General features: G+C 47.0%; 1 protein-coding gene across 5 annotated transcripts in view; it reads left to right on the top strand.

Moving 5' to 3' along the window:
- Nucleotides 1-23,780, top strand: part of GIT2 (GIT ArfGAP 2) — a 42,299-nt gene that overhangs the window by 6,854 nt on the left and 11,665 nt on the right. For 2 of the 5 annotated variants that reach the window (XM_081168519.1, XM_081168522.1), the window contains exons 3-15: nt 4,544-4,656; nt 5,606-5,711; nt 6,979-7,065; nt 7,159-7,289; nt 7,937-8,031; nt 10,052-10,097; nt 11,660-11,711; nt 12,528-12,600; nt 13,845-13,942; nt 18,272-18,383; nt 18,943-19,085; nt 19,704-19,853; nt 22,189-22,440. In XM_081168519.1, the coding sequence (XP_081024645.1) occupies nt 4,544-4,656; nt 5,606-5,711; nt 6,979-7,065; nt 7,159-7,289; nt 7,937-8,031; nt 10,052-10,097; nt 11,660-11,711; nt 12,528-12,600; nt 13,845-13,942; nt 18,272-18,383; nt 18,943-19,085; nt 19,704-19,853; nt 22,189-22,440 (1,458 nt within the window). The remainder of the gene's footprint in view (nt 1-4,543; nt 4,657-5,605; nt 5,712-6,978; nt 7,066-7,158; nt 7,290-7,936; nt 8,032-10,051; nt 10,098-11,659; nt 11,712-12,527; nt 12,601-13,844; nt 13,943-18,271; nt 18,384-18,942; nt 19,086-19,703; nt 19,854-22,188; nt 22,441-23,780) is intronic. The other 3 variants (XM_081168520.1, XM_081168523.1, XM_081168521.1) reach the window with 2 other exon arrangements.

Raw genomic sequence — 23,780 nt, forward strand, 5'->3', positions numbered from 1 at the left:
TTTTTATCAACGACTTGGATGATGGACCCAAGGGCATCCTGATCAAATTTGCAGATGACACTAAACTGGGAGGGGTGGCTAACACCCCAGAGGACAGGATCACACTTCAAAACGACCTTGACAGATTAGAGAACTGGGCCAAAACAAACAAGATGAATTTTAACAGGGAGAAATGCAAAGTATTGCACTTGGGCAAAAAAAATGAGAGGCACAAATACAAGATGGTTGACACCTGGCTTGAGAGCAGTGCATGTGAAAAGGATCTAGGAGTCTTGGTTGACCACAAACTTGACATGAGCCAACAGTGTGACGCTGCAGCTAAAAAAGCCAATGCAATTCTGGGCTGCATCAATAGGAGTATAGCATCTAGATCAAGGGAAGTAATAGTGCCACTGTATTCTGCTCTAGTCTACCTCACCTGGAGTACTGTGTCCAGTTCTGGGCACCACAGTTCAAGAAGGACACTGACAAACTGGAACGTGTCCAGAGGAGGGCAACCAAAATGGTCAAAGGCCTGGAAACGATGCCTTAAGAGGAACGGCTAAGGGAGCTGGGCATGTTTAGCCTGGAGAAGAGGAGGTTAAGGGGTGATATGATAGCCATGTTCAAATATATAAAAGGATGTCACATAGAGGAGGGAGAAAGGTTGTTTTCTGCTGCTCCAGAGAAGCGGACATGGAGCAATGGATCCAAACTACAAGAAAGAAGATTCCACCTAAACATTAGGAAGAACTTCCTGACAGTAAGAGCTGTTCGACAGTGGAATTTGCTGCCAAGGAGTGTGGTGGAGTCTCCTACTTTGGAGGTCTTTAAGCAGAGGCTTGACAACCATATGTCAGGAGTGCTCTGATGGTGTTTCCTGCTTGGCAGGGGGTTGGACTCGATGGCCCTTGTGGTCTCTTCCAACTCTATGAGTCTATGATTCTATGTTTGTCAACATTCCCTAACCTTTTGCTTTTGGTGCTTTTTAATGTTTTATATTGTAACTGCAGTTGTATGGGGGGAGTGGGGGGATGCCTGCAAGAAAGGCTGTTTTCCCCCTTATACAGCTGGCAATATAAAATCAGAAGGCTTCTGGTTGTTTCTTTAAAAAGTATCCTGCCAAGTGTTTTGGGGCCACATAAAACAGTAGCTAATTAGACATAGGTTCCTTTACTGAAAATAGTTTAGCAGGCAAAGAAGGAAAAAAACTCCAGGAAACATCTTGAGCTTATCGGTTATTTCATTTATGGTTTGATTGATTCTGGTGTTGTGTGTTAAAACAGCTCTGGGTTTAGTTTTTTTTAACAATCAAGCATTATGTAAATTTTAATAAATAAAATAAATTTTTGAAGAAGTAATTAAATGAGACACAAATGGCAAAAAGACAGAATATTGTGGATCAGTGCACATTGCTGAATGTGTCCAGAGATTGACTATGCAGCAGACTTCAAAACTGGTCTGGGGCATTTTGAAATGCTGAAGTGGATGTTTTTTGCGCATTAAACCCAATACTCTAACCCTTAACTTTATTCTAAAGGTCAACAAAACTTTGAGCAGAGCGTTGAGAAGGGCTGTTTCTGTTATAAAATTTTTGCAGACATTTTGGCTAAAAGACTAAAAAAAGTGTTAATGGAAGAGATTCATAAAGACCAAGCAGGCTTTCTCCCGGGTAGACATTTGTCTGATAATGTGAGAAACATAATCAATATTTTGGAAAAATTACAAGTGAACATAAATACTAAAGCAGTTTTGATATTTGTGGACGTGGAGAAAGCTTTTGACAACATTTCTTGGAGTTTTATGAAGAAGAACCTACAGGGGATGGGGGTAGGCCAAGGCTTTGAAAACAGTATAAGTGCAATTTATTCAGAACAAAAGGCTAAATTAATTGTAAATCACATGGTGACGGAGGAATTTAAGATAGAAAAAGGGACAAGACAAGGTTGCCCAATCTCCCCATTGCTTTTTATATCGGTCCTGGAGGTTCTGCTGAATATGATTAGAAGGGACCAATTGGTTAAAGGTGTACAAGTCGGAGCTAAACAGTACAAATTGAGAGCATTTGCAGATGACTTAGTATTGACATTACAGGAGCCAGAGTCTAGTACTAAAAGGGTTTTGGAACTGATTCAAGAATTTGGTCAGGTTGCAGGATTTAAACTGAATAAATTAAAAACAAAGGTCTTAGAGAAAAACTTAACAGTGACTGAGAGAGAGAAGTTTCAGAATGAGACAGGTTTAACAGTGGTTAAGAAAGTGAAATACCTGGGGATTAACATGACAGCTAAAAATGGGAATCTATTTAAAGACAATTATGAAAAATGCTGGGCTGAAGTGAAAAAAGATTTAGAAATTTGGTCAAATTTGAAGCTTTCACTGCTAGGCCGTATTGCTGCAATAAAAATGAATGTATTGCCTAGAATGTTGTTTCTGTTTCAAACATTGCAAATTTTGGACAAAATGGATTGCTTCAAGAAGTGGCAGAGAGATATCTCTAGATTTGTCTGGCAGGGCAAGAAGCCTAGAATAAAATTTAAAATACTAACGGACGCAAAGGAAAGAGGTGGATTTGCCCTGCCAGACCTTAAACTTTACTATGAATCAGCAGCTTTTTGCTGGCTGAAAGAATGGCTGCTTCTTGAAAACACAGACATTTTGCATTTAGAAGGTTTTAATAATATATTTGGATGGCATGCATATTTGTGGTATGATAAGGTCAAAGCACACAAAGCATTTAAAAATCACATTGTCAGGAAAGCATTGTTTAATGTCTGGATAAGATATAAGGATTTATTGGAAAACAAAACCCCAAGGTGGCTGTCACCGATGGAAGCGAAAGCTCAGAAAAAGCTCAATATGGAGGCCAAATGGCCGAAATATTGGGAAATTCTGGAACAAGAGGGAGATAGAATGAAACTGCAGAGTTTTGAGAAACTAAAAAATAAAGTGCGAGACTGGCTTCATTATTATCAGATAATGGAGGCATACAATTTGGACAAGAAAATTGGCTTCCAGGTGGAAAAATCAAAATTAGAAACAGAACTGTTAGAACCTAAAACTAAGATTTTGTCAAAGATGTATAACTTGCTGTTGAAATGGAATACTCAGGATGAAACGGTCAAATCTGTTATGATTAAATGGGCACAAGATGTTGGACATAACATAATGATGGCTGACTGGGAACAGTTATGGACCACAGGTATGAAATTTACGGCATGTAATGCCTTAAGAGAGAATATTATGAAAATGATATACAGGTGGTACATGACACCAGTCAAGCTTGCAAAAATCTATCATTTGCCTGATAATAAATGTTGGAAATGTAAAGAAACTGAAGGTACATTCTTTCACCTTTGGTGGACATGCCCAAGGATTAAGGCTTTCTGGGAGATGATCTATAATGAAATGAAAAAAGTATATAAATATACCTTCCTGAAGAAACCAGAGTCCTTTCTCCTGGGCATGGTCGGCCAATTGGTGCCAAAGAAGGACAGAACTTTTTTATGTATGCCACAACAGCAGCAAGAATACTTATTGCAAAGTATTGGAAGACACAAGATTTACCCACTCTGGAAGAATGGCAGATGAAGGTGATGGACTATATGGAATTGGCGGAAATGACTGGCAGAATCCGAGACCAGGGAGAAGAGTCGGTGGAAGAAGATTGGAAGAAATTTAAAGACTATTTACAGAAATATTGCAAAATTAATGAAAGTTAGATTGATGTCTGAATGAAGTTAAAGTGGTTTTAGCAGCAATGTTATTAAGGTGTATGTAAAAGTGGATTGTTAACAGATGAAAATTCAAAGTTATAATTTATTAAGTTAAAGGATTAAGATAAAAACAAAGAGGGAAAGGAATTGCTGAATTAATTAATAGAACTGGAATACAAAAAAGGGAGGTGTGAGGAGGTCAGGGAAGTAAGGAAATGAAATGTAAGGTACGGAAAGATTGATGTGTTTTTTTTAAAAAAAATGTTTATTATCTTTTTTCTGTATTTTGTGTTTTTTTTATTTCTTTTCTCTTTTTCTCTTTTTGTTTATGTAATCTTTTCTTTGAAACATTAATAAATATATTAAAAAAAAGAGAGAGAAGGGCTTTTTCTGTAATAAATGCTGGTGCATTATAGAACGTTTGCAGAGTACAGTGGTGCCTCGCAAGACGAAAATAATCCGTTCCGCGAGTCTCTTCGTCTAGCGGTTTTTTCGTCTTGCGAAGCAACCCTATTAGCGGATTAGCGCTATTAGCAGTTTAGCGGCTATTAGCGGCTTAGCGGCTTAGAAAAAGGGGGGGAGCGGGGAAAAATCGGAACACTCGCAAGACGTTTTCGTCTTGCAAAGCAAGCCCATAGGGAAATTCGTCTTGCGAAGCAGCTCAAAAACGGAAGACCCTTTCGTCTAGCGGGTTTTCCGTCTTGCGAGGCATTCGTCTTGCGGGGCACCACTGTACATCTGCAGAGCTCCATGCCAGCAACAGGACAACTGTCACCTAGCGTCTAAGTTGCTCTGGACAAGAGGAAGACACCAACTCCATGCTTTGTATTCTGCTTTGTTTTTTGCAGATGTTGGAAACCTTGTACAGTAATGGGGCTAACTCCATCTGGGAACATTCATTGCTGGATCCTGCATCTGTCATGAGCGGAAGGCGCAAAGCAAACCCCCAGGACAAAGTTCAGTAAGTTGGATCGGGGCAGGGGTGGGGAGCAACGCCTCTATCTTCCCTAGAGGGCCAAAGGGGCAAACCTACGGCAGCCTCCAGCAAACCATGGCCAGGGCTGGAGCCGATGTGAGCCAATCCTGATCCTGCCTCCCACATTGCCCAAGCAGAGGAAAACACTCTTGGTGGCAGATGTGACTAAAATGGAGAAAGCCTCTTTATTCAGAGAGCTATTTGGGGGTGGGCGTTGGAGGAGCACACCGGATCAAAATGTCAGAAGTGTGGCTGAGTCCATGGCCTCCTGCTGCTGGAGGAGCACGATTGGGATGCTTGTTTCAAATCAGCATGTGAAATTCAGACCACCTCTGTGGTCTCCTGGGCCATGGCATCTCTTGCATGGCATGCTTCCTCTCCCCATCAAATGGAATTTTTTCTCGCCATCCTTCGCCAATGGGGACATTGAGTATTTTTATAGAAAGTGAATTATTATTATTTAAATATTATTGCATTGTTGTTGTATCTCACCCATCTGACGGGTTTCCCCAGCCACTCTGGGCAGCTTCCAGCATATATAAAAACATAATAAAACATTACACATTAAAAGGCTTCCCTATTCAGGGCTGCCTTCAGATGTCTTCTAAAGGTTATATAGTTACTCATCTTCTTGACATCTGATGGGAGGGTGCTACTACTGAGAAGGCTCTCTGCAAGTGTTCATCTTACCCACAGGATTACGGCCTTAGTTTCAAGCTAAAGGTGCTTAATTAGGGATCACAGGCGCAACTACTGAGTAAAAAGGCATTGGGAGCAAGACTTTGTCAAAAGCCCTACTGAAATAAAAATACATTACATCCACAACCTTCCCCTGTTCCACCAAGCTTGTAACTATCCAAAAGTAGATCTCACTCATGAGACGTTTTAATGCTCTTCGGTGGTGTAGTTCCTTTTCCTTTTGACTCACTTGTAGCCCCAATAAAGCGGAATTCATCAGAGCAAAGTATCAGATGCTGGCCTTTGTTCATCGCTTACCATGTCGGGATGATGACAGTGTGACTGCCAAAGACCTTAGTAAGGTAAGATTCCCTCTCATGAAGACCTCTGAGTTTGGATCAGGCTGAAGGCCCATCTAGTCCAACATGCTGTACTCACTAGATGCCCACTTTATGGGTAGGTAGCTGATCAGGATGTGTTCCATCCACAATATTTAGCTGCCACCCTGACACTTTGGGGGGAAAAGGTATGATTGAGTCCTAAATGCTTCAGAGGCCACTCTGTGTCAAAATCCAAATTCTGATTCAGAAAAAAGAAACTTAATATTTCCTTTTTTTACTAATGAGGAATTGAAAAAATAACTTCATTTTTTACAGAATTGGATGAAATTTACAGGCACAGTAGCCCCTCCTGATTGGATAAAGGACTACCAAATTAGACACAAAAAGGTTTAGGATTCCTCCCTCCGCCACTGGGCTCATCTGTAAAATTCATCCCTTCTACCCACAAAAAGGGAACCATCAATACTTAAAAAAAGAAAAAAGAAAATGTTTCTGCAGAAATGGACTAACTTTTCAGGCAGGGTAGCCCCTTTTGTGTGTTTACAGTTTGGGGGTAGTTAAAAATGATTCATTTAATTGTTTTATAAACAACTTGTATTAAAAATGGGTACATCAAAGGTGAGAAATTTGCCAAATAACAGACAAATCAGCCCAGGGATTTTAGTGCTTGGTGTCTTTGAAGTTGATTTTGAGCAGGTGGAGAACTAGAAAGGATTTGCTTCCTTCCCTGTGATATATTGTGGGCAACAGTTCCATTATGAAATCTTAGAGGTGTCCCTCAGAACATAACCTGCAAAATTTTGGAAGGTAAGATGTAGGGGCCAGAGGGTTACAATGAATGAAAACTAAGAAACACAGCTTCAGGCTTGTATTCTGCTCAGTGACATCAGTTAAATCTTAAGTGTGAAGCTGATCTGAGTGGATGTTTTTATGAGAGACAGAGAAACATCTGTTACTCCCTCCACACCAGCCTTCCCCAGCAGAGAGCCCTCCAGGTGTTTTGGGCTGCAGCTGGGATGGGCGGGTGTTGGGGGCCCCAGGTCACCTGGAGAGCTGCAGGTCAGGGGAGGTTGCTCCACTCCGTCTGCCATTTGATAAACCTTTTTCATGTCTCCACACCTTATTTGTCGGTTGTAGTTGGCAGGTGGCTAGAGGCCAGCCTCGGCATCCCCCAAAGCAAGCCCCTTTGGGAATCCCTGGAAGGAGTTTCTGGGACTGTCAGCACAGGTTTCTCAGCTGCGGTGAGGCAAGAGAAAATTCTCTGCTGACCTCTCTCTCTCCCTTTCAGCAACTCCACTCGAGCGTCAGGACGGGGAACCTGGAGACCTGTTTGCGGCTTCTCTCTCTGGGCGCCCAGGCCAACTTCTTCCATCCAGTAAGAGAAGGCCTTTCCATGAGCTTGGCCATCATTGCTTTGGGCTGGTCTGCAGCAGCTTCTCAGCAAATGCCTGTTAACTCCCCTTTGCAGGAGAAAGGGAACACCCCGCTGCACGTAGCTGCCAAGACGGGTCAGATTTTACAAGCGGAGCTGTTGGCGGTGTATGGGGCTGATCCTGGCACACAGGACTCCAGTGGGAAGACGCCTATTGACTATGCAAAGTGAGCCATTTCAAGCTTGGGGTGGGGGTATTGTTGGCAGGAAAAAAACTAAGAGCAAGTTCCCAAATCCCTTTTGGAGTGGGTGGGAGATGGACCAAACCTCCTTACTATTGAATTTTGCTGTTTAGTGACATGAAAAACTTTCTCACCATATCCCTTCCTCTGTTTCTGAGGCAACGGAGGATCTCTGCAGCTAGGTTAGAAGGAGGAGCTCTATGTGCTGTGGGATTCTTTCACCCAGTTAAAATAAGGCATGGTGGCTTTCAGTGCCTTATTTTAGACAGCAAACCTGTGCAGTACAGTGGTACCTTGGGTTAAGAACTTAATTCATTCCGGAGGTCCGTTCTTAACCTGAAACTGTTCTTAACCTGAAGCACCACTTTAGCTAATGGGCCTCCTGCTGCTGCTGCGCTGCCGTCATGCGATTTCTGTTCTTAACCCGAGGTACTATTTCTGGGTTAGCAGAGTCTGTAACCTGAAGTGTCTGTAACCCGAGGTACTACTGCAGTATATTTCACTCACTCTGTGAGTAGGATTGCAGCCTCAGAAGTCACCTGCAACAGATTTTTATTTTTGTTCTTACTGATGTTTTCAACTCAACAGTAGTGATTTCTGAATGAATCTCCCACCCACCTTTTGCCCAATAGGCAAGGAGGGCACCATGAGCTGGCAGAACGCCTTGCGGAAATCCAGTACGAGCTCACGGACAGGCTGGCATTCTATCTTTGTGGCAGAAAACCTGGTAAGGGTCTGACTAGGTTTATTTCATGTTATTGTGGTTATTTCATTTCCCCCCATAAAATTTGTATATCGGTTGATTGCTAAAAATAAACAAACTTCAGAGTAGTGTCTCATACCCTCCAACATTTCTCTGATGAAAATAGGGATGTCCCATTCCATAATGATAATTTTACTCTTTATATCCCAGCACATCTGACTAAGTTGCTGCAGCCACTCTGGGCAGCTTCCAACATCTATAAAAACATAATAAAACATTAAACATTATAAGAAAAAACCCTTCCCTATAAGGATTGCCTTCAGACGGCTCCGGGGTCGGATAACTTCATACTCACCACCATTTCCCCAATGAAAATAGGGACGTCCTTAGGAAATGTGGGGCATTCTGGGATCAAATCAGAAACCAGAAGAACTTCTCTAAATCAGGGACACCCCTGGAAAATAGGGACACTTGGAGGGTGTTTGTAGAATAAGAGTAAGAGTAAAAAAGAAAAAGACAATAAAATGATCAGTAAAAACAGTTCAAAAAAGCTGTTAAAACATCCAAAAACTTAAAAGTCAGCGATAAGCTAAAAATGGATTAAAACCCATGTCAACATTCTCCATATCTGAGAAGGCTTGTCAAAGCCAAAATGTTTTTAGCAGGTGCCAAAAAGAGTGCAGTGGAGGTGCCTGCCCGATGTCAACAGGCAGGGAGTTCCAAAGTGTAGGTGCTGCCACACTAAAAGATTTCTTGCTAAGGCAGAACAATAATTAGGTGGCCCCTGTAACTGTGCTGGTTTTGTCAATGGAATCAGTTGTGGGGCAGATCTGGGGTCACTTTATGTACTGTTAGTAACACCTTGAAGATGGCTCACTAGCAAGTGGGCAGCTTCTATAAGTCCCTCAGCAGAGGTAGTCTTATTTCTATCCTGCTTTGCTTCTAGAGAGCTCAGAGTGGAGTCCATGGCTCATGCATCCCCCTGCATCTACTTGTTTGAGAAGTGGTCCAGCAGGAATGGGGGGGGCACATATGTTCATCCTGGGTCGCCATTATCTTTTAACCCCACATGGACTGACATGACTGCTGTAGCTCAAGGGAGGAGAGACTTTAGACTTGCAGGAACTACTTGACTTTTTCCTAGAACTGCAGTCTGGTATAAAATACCGTATTTTTCGCTCTATTGGACGCACCGGACCATAGGACGCATAGGAGGGGGAGAACAGGGAAATTTTTTTTTCTTGTTCTCCCCCTCTAAAACAAGGTGCGTTCAAGGTACATTCACCAGAGCTTGTGGGGCTGGCGGTGGGGGGAAGCGCTGCTTTCCCCCACCGCCAGCCTCAAAGATCCCTGAAGCCTTTGGAGCGCAGAGCCCCGCTGCCCTGCAGAGGTTTGCGCACAGCCGTCCCCAAGCTAGAGCAGCGAGACGGAGCCCTCCGTCTCGCTGTCCTGGCTTGGGAACAGCCTTGCTAGCTTCTGCAGGACAGCGGGGTGAAGGCATCGTCCCCAAGCTAGAGCAGCGAGACGGAGCGCTCTGCAGTGCTCCGTCTTCCTGTTCTGGCTTTGGGCTTAGCGGCGCAGCCTGCATTCGCTCTATAGGACGCACACACATTTCCCTTTAATTTTTGGAGAGGGAAATGTGCGTCCTATAGAACGAAAAATACGGTATGTATTCTGATCCCAGGAATTTGTTTGGAGTACCAGAACTGAGGTGAGCTCACATTCCTTTCACACAGAAATCCACACCTGGTGACACCCAAGCTTCATTCACTTCTGCAGTCTAGTTTGGGTGTGGGAGGGGTCATTCTGTTGCTGCTATAAACAGATGGGAGTCAGAAACCCTTACCAATCTACTGCAGGAGATCCAGATCTGCTTCTGCCTGTCCTAGCCCTGCCAGAATGCAGCCCTCAGACCTCTCCAGTTTATGCAGGCACTGAAAAGGCTGCTCAGCTGAATCAAGTTGTGGCTTGTGGAGAACTGTGGGTTGAGATGATGACATGATCCTTTCTCGCACCTAATGCTCTTTTGAAACTTCATTTTCAGATCACAAAAGTGGACAACATTTTATTATACCTCAAATGGCAGACAGGTAAGAATGCAGACTAAGCACTAATAATATGTGGTAATAGTATTGTTGGCCAAATCAAATGACAGTCGTAGATTCGTTTGATTGTCAAGAGTGATGTGCGCTCAAGCTTTGCTTTTTGTCTTCCTTCTTGCAACCTCTCCTTGTCTTCTGTTAATTGATTGAGGTGCCTAAAGTCTTTTCTGATTGGTGGGGCAGATGTTGATAAATAAGGCAATAACATTAATAAATTTAATTGATATTTTTTCTCCTGCTGCGGTCCCTTGGGGATTAAGACGGCTGTAAGTAGTTCAGTAGTTTAATTTACCAATTAACTCTGCTATGTGAGGGTTGAAAAGTAGGTACTTATCACAAAGCACACTGATAACTCAGCTGTGCACTAGAAAGTGTGGACAATAAGTGTGGGTTGGTTGTTTCATTTCTGCGTATTATGTGACCTATTTTTGCAGAAGTTGTTAAACTGAGGGTCTGTGTTCTGGCCAGCGCACCCTGAGCCTTTCATCTCAGAAAGATTTATCTCAAAAGATTACTCAGGACAGGGCTTTGAGTGTGGCTGCCCCTGTTCTGTGGAATAACATCCTGCCCACTATCTGGACCCTCCAGAAAGAGTTGAAGACATTTTTGTTCCAACATACCTTCCTAGCTGGACAATTGGGTCTTTGCCATGAATGTCTAGTCTGTATGGTTTTAGGTTTGTTTTAAGTGTATCTGGGTGTTTTTGGGTTGGGGAGGTTGTGTGTGTGTGTTTAATTGTTTTTTCCTGCTCCCCTCCCTCTGTTTTTTTATTGTACATCACCTTGAGATGATTCTGTTGAAGGTGATCAATACATTTAGATGGTGACTGATAATATATCCAGTGCTTTGGGGGGGCGCAGGGGTACACATACCCCTAAACCTTTTGTGAATCTTTGTACTTTTGTCCATTTACTGTATTTATTTTCCCTGATTTGAACTATAAAATGGTGATTTTCTTGAGTTAAAATGAGAGTACCCCTAAACATTTTTTTAGGGGGGAAAGCCCTGAATATACCTTTAGGTTATCTCTCAGGGCGTGTGTAATTAAGTTTATATCAGTCTATAGGCTGACATTCTAGCAGAAACTGTCCACAAACCTGCCTGCTATGAGAAGCAGATAGATAGATAGATGATAGATAGATAGATGATAGATAGATAGATAGATAGATAGATAGATAGATAGATAGATAGATAGATGATCGATAGATGATATAAAAGCATCAAGCAGCACTTCACACAAGCTTTCTCTGGATCCCTTTTAGAATTCGGTTAATCACTTAAATAACATACGTGTTACTGTGATTAACAAAACAGGTTTTATATTTATGTGGCAAACCATTTCCCCTTCCTTCTTCATTAGCTGCTGTGATAAAAAATGAAATGATGCAGTAAAAAGCAAGAGGACTAAACTACAACTGTGTCTGCATTCTTGGTCAAGGAATGACAGGCGCGTAACTTTAATTTTCACCCCTCTTTGTTTATTCCTTGCCTAGTGGTGCTTCCAAGGTTCAGGTGTCAATAAATACAGTGATGACTTCTTTCTTTCATAGCAGTTTAGATTTGTCAGAACTGGCCAAAGCAGCCAAGAGGAAGCTTCAGTCGGTGAGTAACATTTTCTCTCTGCTTCCCCGCTCTCAGCTTTGGCTTTTCAGGGAGGAGGATTGGACCCTGGGTGGGACTGGGGAGGGTGCAGAGGGTGGGTTGGATACAGAGGGAGTACAGCTTACCAGGAGTCTTGAGTGTGGAAAGCAACAGGGACAAAGGAACAAGCCTTAGGGGCTTTTTAAGATTTTTATATCCTTCACTTTAAAGAGTGCGTTGCTGGTGTTAAACTCCTGGGAGTAGCCAGCAGCAACTCGAGGAGCATTTGGCCCTTGCTGAGGTGCCAATGGATTGACTGCTGGAAGTCGGCAGCCCTTGCTGGCTGAGTGGAGATGGTGCCACACTGAGTTTGTACCACATTGTCCCTCATCTGCCCCACTGCCCGTTTGCATGCTCTAAAGAGCCGCCATCCTGCCACGGACTTGATGTCAATAGAATTGCCCCAGGCACCCATTGGCTTCCCCTTGTTTGAGTGGGGCAGGGCCTCCCCATTCCACCCCAGAGCCCACCAAGCCCAGCTTTGAAGGGGCTGGTGCCAGAAGAGCAGAATGTGTGTTTCAGTGCTGGGGGCGGCGGCAATGGTGGGGAAATGCTGGGGGCTTCATGAGGAGGGTTTCCTGGTGGGGCATCTGGTGGCTGCTGTGAGAGGCCTGGCTAGATAGATGGAATTTAAGCTGATCCACCGGCCGGCAGGCAAGCAGGGGCCCTTTAGGTTCTGAATGTTGGGAAAATAAAAAGCACACCTTTGCCACTCACTCCCAGGAGGGGGCTTTCCCATAGAGAGTCGTGCTTAACTTTCCCTCCCCTCCTCTCCAGCTGAGCAATCACTTGTTTGAAGAGCTCGCCATGGATGTCTATGACGAGGTGGACAGGCGGGAGACGGACGCAGGTGACCTTCTGTTGCGGGACTTTGGGGTGCTGGAGGGCGGCTGGGTGGGTGGGTGCCATGCCGCAGCACAGGGGCCCCGCGTGAGGCCAGAATGAGCCTCCTCAGCAAAGCGCTGCATTGCAGCAAAGGGCTCCTGCCCCTGGAAGGTGCCAAGTCCTCTCTACTCTTCTTGCCCCGTACTGCAATTTCCCCTCCTGAGTAGCTCTACGTCACAGGGATGTGGTGGCCTGGGGTGTCAGCCTTGGCAGCTGCTGTGGGCCTTCCCTAGTCTGGGGCCCTGCAGGTGCTTGGGGAGTTGTAGTCCAAGGGCTGGACAAGGCTGATTATAGCCCACAACCCCCAAGCCTTGGTTTTTGCTTTAGAGTGAAATTGTGTTTGACCCAGAAACTACAACTAATCCAGAATGCGGCAGCCAGACTGGGGACTGGGAGCGGCCGCCGAGACCATATAACACCAGTCTTGCAAGACCTACACTGGCTCTCAGTACGTTTCCGAGCACAATTCAAAGTGTTGGTGCTGACCTTTAAAGCCCTTGGTCCAGTATACCTGAAGGAGCGTCTCCACCTCCATCGTTCTGCCCAGACACTGAGGTCCAGCGCCGAGGGCCTTCTGGTGGTTCCCTCGCTACGAGAAGCCAAGTTACAGGGAACCAGGCAGAGGGCATTCTTGGTAGTGGCGCCTGCCCTGTGGAATGCCCTCCCACCAGATGTCAAAGAGAAAAATGACTACCAAACTTTTAAATGACATCTGAAGGCAGCCCTGTTTAGGGAAGCTTTTAATGTTTAACAGGTTATTGTATTTTAGTGTTTTGTTGGAAGCCACCCAGAGTGGCTGGGGAAACCCAGCCAGATGGGTGGGGTATAAATAATAAATATTATTATTATTATTGAAATTTGTGTGTCTTAGTATGGGGGGAAAGCTCATTTGCCCAGAGGGCTTCATTTGGGACAAGGACTGGGCTCTAGGACATGTGTCCAATGCTTTGACTTCAGGTGTGGGAGGTTTATGAGGGAGGGAGCCCCCATTGTCTGCCACTGATTCCCAGCCAATGCCCAAGCATGGAGAGACTGTGGGCCTCCAGGTGTTGTTGGGCTTCAACTCTCAGCAATCTGCATGGCTGACGGTCCGGGATTATGGGTCTGGAGGCCAGCAATACCTGGAGAGCCACAACAAGTCACTCATCTTTTATGTAGAAACCTAAGCAAAGCTAACCCTGGCTTTCCTCTCTCTGTCCCTTGAAATAGTGTGGCTTGCCACTCAGAACCACAGCACGCTGGTCACCGAGACAACGGTGGTCCCTTTTCTCCCCGTCAATCCCGAGTATTCCTCAACAAGGAACCAGGTATGTTACTCATGCCATTTCTCTGTCATCTGAGGAGGAAACTTATTCCCAAGCCCTAAACACAGGCAGAGGATTTTCCATCTACAGTGGTGCCTCGCAAGACGAAATTAATTCGTTCCGCAAGTCTCTTCGTCTTGCGAGTTTTTCGTCTTGCGATGCACGGTTTCCCATAGGAATGCATTGAAAATCAATTAATGCGTTCCTAGGGAAACCGACTTCAGACCAGGTCCGGGGACAGTCTGTCCCCGGACCTCTTCTGAAGGCTGGGGGGGGGGGGACAAGGGCTTTTCTTCCCACCCCCAGCATTTTAAAAAACCCTGGGACAGCGGAGGACTTCTCCGCTGTGCGGGGCTATCTTAAAATGCTGGCGGGCGGCATTTTAAAATCGCTCCGGACAGCGGAGGACTTCTCCGCTGTCCGGGGCGATTTAAAAGCCCCTGGGAAGGCAGGCAGGGGGGACAAAGACTTTCGCCCCCTGCCCGCCTTCAGAAGGTGTTCCCGCCCCCCGCCCCACTTCGGAACAGCTTTCCGAAGTGGGGCGGATGGGGCAGGTGTCCCCGCCCCGCCCCCCCGCCCCACTTCGGAACAGCTTTCCGAAGTGGGGCAGCGGGGCCAGGTGTTCCCGCCCCCCCTCCCCACTTCGGAAGAGCTTTCCGAAGTGGGGCGGCGGGGCCAGGTGTTCCCGCCCCCCCTCCCCACTTCGGAAGAGCTTTCCGAAGTGGGGCGGCGGAGCCAGGTGTTCCCGCCCCCCCTCCCCACTTCGGAAGAGCTTTCCGAAGTGGGGCGGCGGGGCCAGGTGTCCCAGCCCCCCCGCCCCACTTCGGAACAGCTTTCCGAAGTGGGGCGGCGGGGCCAGGTGTTCCCGCCCCCCCTCCCCACTTCGGAAGAGCTTTCCGAAGTGGGGCGGCGGGGCCAGGTGTCCCCGCCCCCCCTCCCCACTTCGGAAGAGCTTTCCGAAGTGGGGCGGCGGGGCCAGGTGTCCCCGCCCCCCCGCCCCACTTCGGAACAGCTTTCCGAAGTGGGGCGGCGGGGCCAGGTGTTCCCGCCCCCCCTCCCCACTTCGGAACAGCTTTCCGAAGTGGGGCGGCGGGGCCAGGTGTCCCCGCCCCCCCGCCCCACTTCGGAACAGCTTTCCGAAGTGGGGCGGCGGGGCCAGGTGTCCCCGCCCCACTTCGGAACAGCTTTCCGAAGTGGGGCGGCGGGGCCAGGTGTCCCCGCCCCCCCTCCCCACTTCGGAAGAGCTTTCCGAAGTGGGGCGGCGGGGCCAGGTGTTCCCGCCCCCCCCTCCCCACTTCGGAAGAGCTTTCCGAAGTCGGGCGGCGGGGGCAGGTGTCCCCGCCCCCACTCCCCACTTCGGAACAGCGTTTTAAAATGCTGGGGGTCGGGAGCGAAGCGCTGCCGACCCCCAGCATTTTAAAATCTCCCTGTGTCCCGGGGAGGTTTTAAAATGCTGGGGGTCGGCAGCGCTTCGCTCCCGACCCCCAGCATTTTAAAATCTTCCCAGGACACGGGGAGATTTTAAAATGCTGGGGGTCTGCAGCGCTTCGCTCCCGACCCCCAGCATTTTAAAATCTTCCCAGGACACGGGGAGATTTTAAAATGCTGGGGGTCTGCAGCGCTTCGCTCCCGACCCCCAGCATTTTAAAATCTTCCCAGGACACGGGGAGATTTTAAAATGCTGGGGGTCTGCAGCGCTTCGCTCCCGACCCCCAGCATTTTAAAATCTTCCCAGGACACGGGGAGATTTTAAAATGCTGGGGGTCGGCAGCGAACGCTTCGCTCCCGCCCGCCAGCATTTTAAGATCGCCCGGGGCAGGCGGGGGGGGAGGCAGGCGGGGGGGGGGACAAAGACTTTTGCCCCCCGCCGGCCTTCAGAAGAGGTCCTCTTCTGAAGGCCGGCTGTGGGCGAAAGTCTTTGCTCCTGACCGCCAGCATTTCCCTATGGGCTTTCGTCTTGCAATGCAAGCCCATAGGGAAATTCGTCTTGCGAAGCGCCTCCAAAACAGAAAACCCTTTCGTCTTGCGGGTTTTCCGTCTTGCGAGGCATTCGTCTTGCGGGGTACCACTGTATCAGATTCCTACCTTTGTGGACAAATTCAGAAATGGATTGCTGGAATTCACCGTATGTGGAATCTCCTGCTGGTGCAGAATGCGATTGGCAAACTACTGAGCAGGGAGCTTCCGGTCAAGAACATGGAGCACCAGGGTTAAAGCAGCTTCACTGGCAGCCCATCTGCTTCCGAGCCAGGTTCAAGGTTCTGGCCCTGATTTGCAAAGCCCCATATAACTTTGGCCCAGGAAACCTCAGGGATGGCCTGAACCCTTGTATCCCAGCTTAGTCGCTGAAATCCTCTGCAGCAGCAAATGTTGATTGTTCCCTGAGTTGGTGAGGCTCATTTGACAACAGTGAGAAAATGAGCCTGAGGAACCCTCTGCCACTAGAGATTCACCAGGTGCCTTCTGTGCCAACTTTTAAATGCCTGCTGAAAATTGTTCTGTTCTGCCAGGACTATGCAGGCAGTTAACTATACATCCTTCCACAATGGTTAACTGTTGTCTGGTTTGGGGTTTTTTGTACATAATTATTATTCATTTTCCAATTAAAAAACATTCATATTAGTAACAAACCAAATCTTTCCACATTCAAAAACAAAAAACAATATAGCCAATTATATAATCTAAATTAATTAATTTCAATGGGACTTCCCGTGTTCTGGATTTCAAAAGTCAAATATCCATCCTTTATCTTTCAGCTATCTTCTCTATTACTTCACAGTTTTCCAATCCTGATATTAACAATCTCCTCTCTCTCTCAGTCAGTTGCTGGTATAACTCACTGTCTTGTTTTATTTGACCACTCATTATTTCTGTAATCACGCAGGGGGCTTTTTCCACATTGTTCTTAGTTTTAATATTTTGAAGCACAGTCCACTTTGATGGGCCCTTCTTTTTCTGCTGATTGTTGTTCTAATAGGCTCTGGGCTTCCATCCAAGGTTGAAATTAATTAGCGACTTCTCACTGTCTTTGATCTTTGATGTTTCAAATGTACTGTAGAGGTGTACTTGGCAATCAGTAAGTCACACAAAGATTGTTTCGGTTTCCTCATAAAAACACACACCAGCTCTCTGGGGCCCTTGGACAGCTGGCAGGCATCCAGAGTTCACCGCCACTCTTTTCTCAAACTGTAATGTTCCATGTAAGCAAATGTGTCCTCTGTAAAGTACACCCCTTTTGCAATTCCAATAAAAAAAATCTCCAATCTCCCGCCATTGAAGGAGGTTTTTTCTGATCATATCCTTTTTCTTACTGCATCAGAGCTTTTACCATTGCCATCTTCCTCCTTAGCCCAAGCTGTTCTGATCATATCTGATCTTGCTCTGCCAATTTCGATCAGGGCTCTCTTCCAAGGACTGCGATGAGTCAATAAGTCCAATTATTTTACTACTCCTGCGTTTCCTTTGGGTGATTAATTATTTCTTGGTGGGGTTTGCCAAATCATGAAATAGTAAATATAACAAATACAAAAGTACGGCAGCCGCTCACCTCATTCATCAAAACGACAAGAAAGGAGTCTTTTTGAAGTCCGAAACTTGACCTCCAATGACTGTGCAGTTTAGCAGATTTTTCTTTTAACTCTTTCCATCTAGAACATGCCTGTTTTTTGCCAAATCTTTTAATTGTTAGGAAACAGGGACTCCCAGCTGACAAGACTGACTTTGGAGAGTTGCCAAATTCGTGCCTTGGACATCACCCAGGGTCCCTGCCTCCGCATCTTGTTGTGGGGCGCAGATAACGGACTATCTGCAGGTGGCACAGCTCCCCCCTTACCTGGGGGGGGGTGGCCAGGGTTAATTACCCTCATTTAACCCCGAATTACTGACATGACTGGCTGTCCGATCTCTTGGGAGGCCACCATATCTGTTTTTAGCCTTTTAAAGGTTTTTCTTACATGATTTTATTGCTGTAAGCCATGTATGTGTTGTGTGTGTGTGTGTGTGTGTGTGTGTGTGTGTGTGTGCGCGCCCATGCCCACACATATCTGTGATACAGCTGTATACAAATATCTGTATGAATAAATAAACAAACTGTGCATCTTGGCTCTGAATACTGAACCTGTTGCTGATCTTATCTTGGGAACAAGGAGATGCCAAGAGCTCTGAGCTTTCCTTCTGCTGGAAATGGATTTTTCCAGAAAGCCTGGGAAGGCATGAATCTGTAAAGGAGGCGAAGGATCTGCTTTCTCTTCCTGCTTCTCTGGCTGCTTTCTTCTATTGCCTTGGAAGCTCCTCCAGCTCCTCTGAGGCCTTGTCTTGCCTCTTGTCTTTCAGGGAAGGCAAAAGCTGGCTCGCTTTAACGCCCATGAATTTGCAACACTTGTCATAGACATTCTTGGGGATGCCAAGCGAAGGCAGCAAGGGAACCCTGTCCCAAGTTCCAGAGGTGAGTCCCTGCTTGGACGACTGGCTGACTTGAGTTTTCAGGACAGATAAAGGGACATCCTTCTTCATGCAGCACATAGTTAAACTATGGGACTCACTTCCACAGGAGGCAGTGATGGCCTCCAGCTTGGATGGCTTTTAGAAAGGGTTGGACAAACTCCTGGAGGAGATCAGGGCTATTGATGGCTACTAACCCTAATGCCTCTGCTCTGCCGCCACAGTCAGAGGCAGCAGTGCTTCTGAATACCAGCTGATGAAGCCACAGGAGGGAGGAGGGCTCTTGCGCTCAGATGCCACTCACTTGTGGGTTTGACCCAACAGGATGCTGGACTAGATGGGCCAAGGGCCTGATTCAGCAGGTTCTGCTCGTGTGCTTAGGACCGCAGTGCAGGCAAAAGTACAAAGGGATCCTGGTGAAGGCTTCAGCTGACTCCTTCCTGCTGCCTGTTTCCCTTTCGTTCTGGTTCATGGAGCTGCATTCTCTAGGCTGGTCATTTTGAGGAATGCCACATTCTGCACACATTCCCTAAACATCAGGCATTTGGTTGCTGCTTTTGCAGAAAATGTAGAGCTGATCCTGAAGTCTGTCAACAGCCAGCACAGTACAGAGTGTCAGGATAATGACCAGCCTGACTACGACAGCGTTGCCTCTGACGAAGAAGTGGATCTGGAAACAAGCTCAGTCAAGGCACCCCGGCAGAAGGTGAGCCTGTGCAGAGATATCTAGAGGGCGGCAGCATGTTGGAAGGGGCTGTGCAAAAAGGCTGCTCCTCACGAAGCGCTCGCCTCAGGCCCATCACTGCTGCTAAAAGGTGAACAGTCCTTTGCAGAGTGAGCCTTGTCCCTGCTTATTTGAGCAGCTGGGCCTCCATCCCCAGCACTCTTGGTTCATTTGAAAAGAGATTTGTAAGGCTGCTTGGTTCCCCTTCCAGGTCTGGAAGGAGACTTACGGCCTCTCCTGACTTTAAAGGAGAGAGAGAGAGATGGTACTTCAAAATCCTTGAGGTGTTTGGGGACACCTGCCTTTGGACCAGCATAAACCCTTTGATGCTAATTTTGAGAGCCTATCTCACTTTTGACTTCTGAGTTGAAAACTTCTAGTTATATTGATTCATTTGCGAATTGCCTTTGGAGTTGTTTGTTTGATGTTTGTTTCTGATGTGCAGTATATAAGTGGCACTGAATTCTGCATCATGCCATAGTATTCTCAGAAGCTTCATTGTTTATTATTTAACATGTCTCTTTTGACTTTGGTCCTTAAAGTGAGAGGAAACAGCTGTGTCTAAATGAGCAACACATCATTGTGTGTTGCGTTTTGCAGAGCCTAGATTCAGACTTGTCGGATGGACCCATCACAACCCAGGAATATCTGCAGGTTAAAAACGCCCTGGTGGCTTCGGAGATGAAAATCCAGCAGTTAATGAAGGTGAACGTCAACTTGAGCGATGAGCTGAGGATCATGCAGAAGAAGGTAGCATGAGAGTGAACGAGAGAGGGTTTAGTTTAGTGCGCCTTGAGTAAAAACCCCACATGCATGAAAAGGGCAGAATGTTGAAAGCTCAAAAAAAAAAAAAAAGGACTGCAGAGCCTTCTGCAACCTGAGACCCTCCCACTGGCTGTTGGGTTCCAACTCCCATCATCCCTTACCACTCTGGTCAGTGGCCAGGGATCATGGGAGCTGGAGTCCTGCAGGGTAGCAGGTTGGTGAAGCATGGTCTAGCATCAACTTCCTGATTGATGGTGCTCAACCGTACTCAGCCGGGGCTCAAAGGGAGGGGAGCCACTTGGCTCCCCACTCCCATGAGCTGCAGGGTGTCCAATCCTGCACAAAGTTGTCCCTCACTGTTCACTGTGAAAGAAAAGGAAATGGAAGCCTTCTGTTCCTGTTAATTCCTCTTGGGATGGCTCAGGCTTGGACCCCCATAGATCAAATATTCATCACTTGCATCCCTAGACCACAGCCCTGGTCACCTTAATTCATAGTTTTCCCCTCCCCCCACCCGCTGATCTCAGTCGCCCCATTAAGGAATGGCATGACTGCAAATGGTTTACGGTGGGTCTGTACAGCCATTTATGGATTCTCCCGTGTGGTGAGATTTTAAATCCATGAATTTCTTGAGTGGTCAAGGGCAATGCTTTGTCTACGCTGTGTCAATAAAGTGAAAGAGTTTGCCTTTATTTTATATTTTTCTGTGCTGTCTTCTGCATAGCATGAAAAAGGAGAATGATAAACAAAATTATCCTGTTCTTTCTTTGAGAAGCTCAGGATGGGATACACTGTGTGGGCCTCTTGTCTTCACTGCAGCCCTGTGGGGTAGGCTAAGCCGGGGGAGACCGAGGAGTCCAAAGCCCTCCCAGTGAGCTTCATGGCAAATCAGGGATGTAAGCCCCGGTCTCCCTCATCATAGTCCAGTGCTCAAACCACAGCACTACCTGTTCTCAGCTCACAGTTTCCACCATGGCCGTGATCTACTGTGTGAGAGCAAACCCAGTGATCATAGCAAAATGTTTTGCAAAATATGAGCAATGGGGATCATAGAATCCCAGAATTGTAGAGTTGGAAGGGGCCGCAGGAGTCATCTAGTCCAACCTCTGACAACGCAGGAATCTTTTGCTCAACTTGGGGCTTGAACCCACAAACCTGAGATGAAGCGTCTCCTGCTCCACCAACTGAGCCCTTTCAGTTCTCAGTTCTATGTCACTAGACTTGTGAGCCTTGCTAAAATTATAATGGGCTTCTGGGAATGTGTGTAGGACTTTGAGTGCAAACTGTAGCTCCCCCCACCTACTTCTTCATCTCCCCCAAAGATTTTCAGCAAGGAGCAGCAGCTGACCACAAAGCCCCTCTTGCTACTGCAGGCAGTGGGGAGGTAGTGTGAGAAATATGTTGCAGCTTAGAGTAAGAAGGAAGAGGAGGGGCTGAGGAAGGGTATCCACAGGCCTTCAGGGGTGGGAGAGAGAACTAACTTCCAAAGGCAGCGAAAGGGTTTTTTCTTTCTCTTTTCAAGATCTCTCTGACCCAATACTGCAATTGCATGGCTTAGCGTCTCAGTGCTATGTAAAGTTCCTGCCCCTCCCCTTTATGATGGATGTAGCAATTCATGAGCCGCCGGGGTGTGTGGGCAACTTCCTCCTTTTATATCTATTTGCGGGGGGGGGGGGAGAAAGCAGGAGCGCCAGCTGCTTTAAACTGCGCAGAAAACTGCAGAAGGGCCACCAGATGTTTTGTGGCTCTTCCTCCTGATTAATTGTGCCCTTAGCTGACTTGAGGACATTGTTGGGAATCTCTTGTGATGGGGCTCCTGTTCTGATCCCCCTTGTTGTGTTTCCATTCCAGTGGCCTTGCCCCTCTCTCTTGTGCAAATAGGTTTGAGTCTCGTTTCGTCTTCCACTTCCTGCGGTGACATTGCCATTTCCCCAGTTCCCTCTTTTCTCTGATTTGACTGTTGGGCGCTTGGCCTGAGTCAGCCACTTTTAAAGAATGTTGCTAAAGCCGCTGTCTGCGTTGCTCAGAAACTTGGCCTAGCTTGGGTTCACGTTGCTAGATGTTGGAGCTCCTCTTGACACACACAACCCCACCTGAAATTTGGGGGCTCCCAAAGCTTTGAGAATGTAACTGATTTGGCAGACGTTTCCTATAAAAGGAAAAGACTGCCTTTAAAAACAGAAAGACAAGCAAAACCTGGCTAGCTGGTGACAGTTTTCAAGCATGAGGATGCACCGACCGTGCTGCCCCCCTCCCCCAATTCTTGCTTTGCTGTGCTGTGGGGACATCCAAGCCCCCACTCTGAAATGTTTTATTCCAGCTTCAGACGCTACAGAGTGAGAACACGAGTCTCCGGCGGCAGGCCACAACAAACGCCTCCCTGACTCCCGCTGGCTCTGAGTACCCAGACGCCAGCAGCCACTCTTCCTTGATCTGGCGGCCCTCTGTGCGCAGCAGCCGGCCCATGTCCATGTACGAGACAGGATCAGCCCAGAAGCCCTACTTGCCATTGGCCGAGGTCTCCTACCCAGAGGAGCACATCACGTCGCGGCTGCAGCCGTTCCCTCCCCACGTAAGTAAGACCACCAACCTGCTGCCTCTTTGGGGGGGGGGGCTGCTTGGGCTTGCCTCACTCAGCCTGCCTCCAATCTGGGGTTCCCCAGGTGTTGCGCAAGGCAGGCCATGTCCCTGGGAGAAGTGCCCCTCTCTGCGGACAGAGCATCTCTGCCTAGCTGTCTGGGGCTGTAGCATTTCTGCTGTGCAGACTGGAGCTTTGGCCTTCCGCTTGCCCTCTTCATTTCACCTTTCGCCAACCTGGTGCCCGTCATATGAGGACGGACTGCTATTGCTCAGTGGGGAGAGAAAGCTGCTCTATGCATGCTCAAGGAACCTTAAGCATACACTACGACTGCTTGTCAGTTTCTCTGATGAAGAGGGGCGATCAAATATGAAAGAGGGGTGGTGGTCAGTTAGCACCTTGAAAGATGTGGGACCCCAGCAGGGGGGGCAGGGGGATCCATAGGGGGCTTCTTCCCATGGGCTTCTCCATTACTTCAAAGCCAGAGTTTGCTCACGCCAACGTCCAAGCACCCTGAGCTCCTTGCAGTGGTGTGTCTTTGTCTTTCCTCACTCAGTTCTTTTGCACCTTTGACTTGCTGATGCTGATGCTTGCCTCTTTGTGTCTTGCTGGATTTCAGAGATGTTGCTCTTGCACCCATTACCCACTCTTGGGACATTCTATTGTGCGTTTATTGATCTAAATCAAATCCCTTATGAATACACAGTGGAAGTGAGGAACAGGTTTAAGGATTTAGATTGGCTGGACAGAGTGCCTGAAGAACTATGGATGGAGGCTCGCAACATTATACAGGAGGCAGCTGGATGATATTCCAGCTGAACTATTCAAAATTTTAAAAGATGGTGCTGTTAAGGTGCTACACTCAATATGCCAGCAAATTTGGAAAACTCAGCAGTGGCCAGAGGATTGCAGAAGATCAGTCTACATCCCAATCCCAAAGAAGGGCAGTGTCAAAGAATGCTCCAACTACCGCACAGTTGCACTCATTTCACACGCTAGCAAGGTTATGCTTAAAATTCTACAAGGCAGGCTCAAGCAGTATGTGGACCGAGAACTCCCAGAAGTGCAAGCTGGATTTCGAAGGGGCATAAGAACCAGAGGCCAAATTGCAAACATGCACTGGATTATGGAGAAAGCTAGAGAGTTCCAGAAAGACATCTACTTCTGCTTCATTGACTATGCAAAAGCCTTTGACTGTGTCGACCACAGCAAACTATGGCAAGTTCTTAAAGAAATGGGAGTGCCTGATCACCTCATCTGTCTCCTGAGAAATCTCTGTGGGACAAGAAGCTACAGTTAGAACTGGATATGGAACAACTGACTGGTTCAAAATT

The sequence above is a fragment of the Podarcis bocagei genome (genome assembly GCF_964188305.1).
Source record: "Podarcis bocagei genome assembly, chromosome: 13".
In the NCBI taxonomy this organism is placed as follows: Eukaryota; Metazoa; Chordata; class Lepidosauria; order Squamata; family Lacertidae; genus Podarcis; species Podarcis bocagei.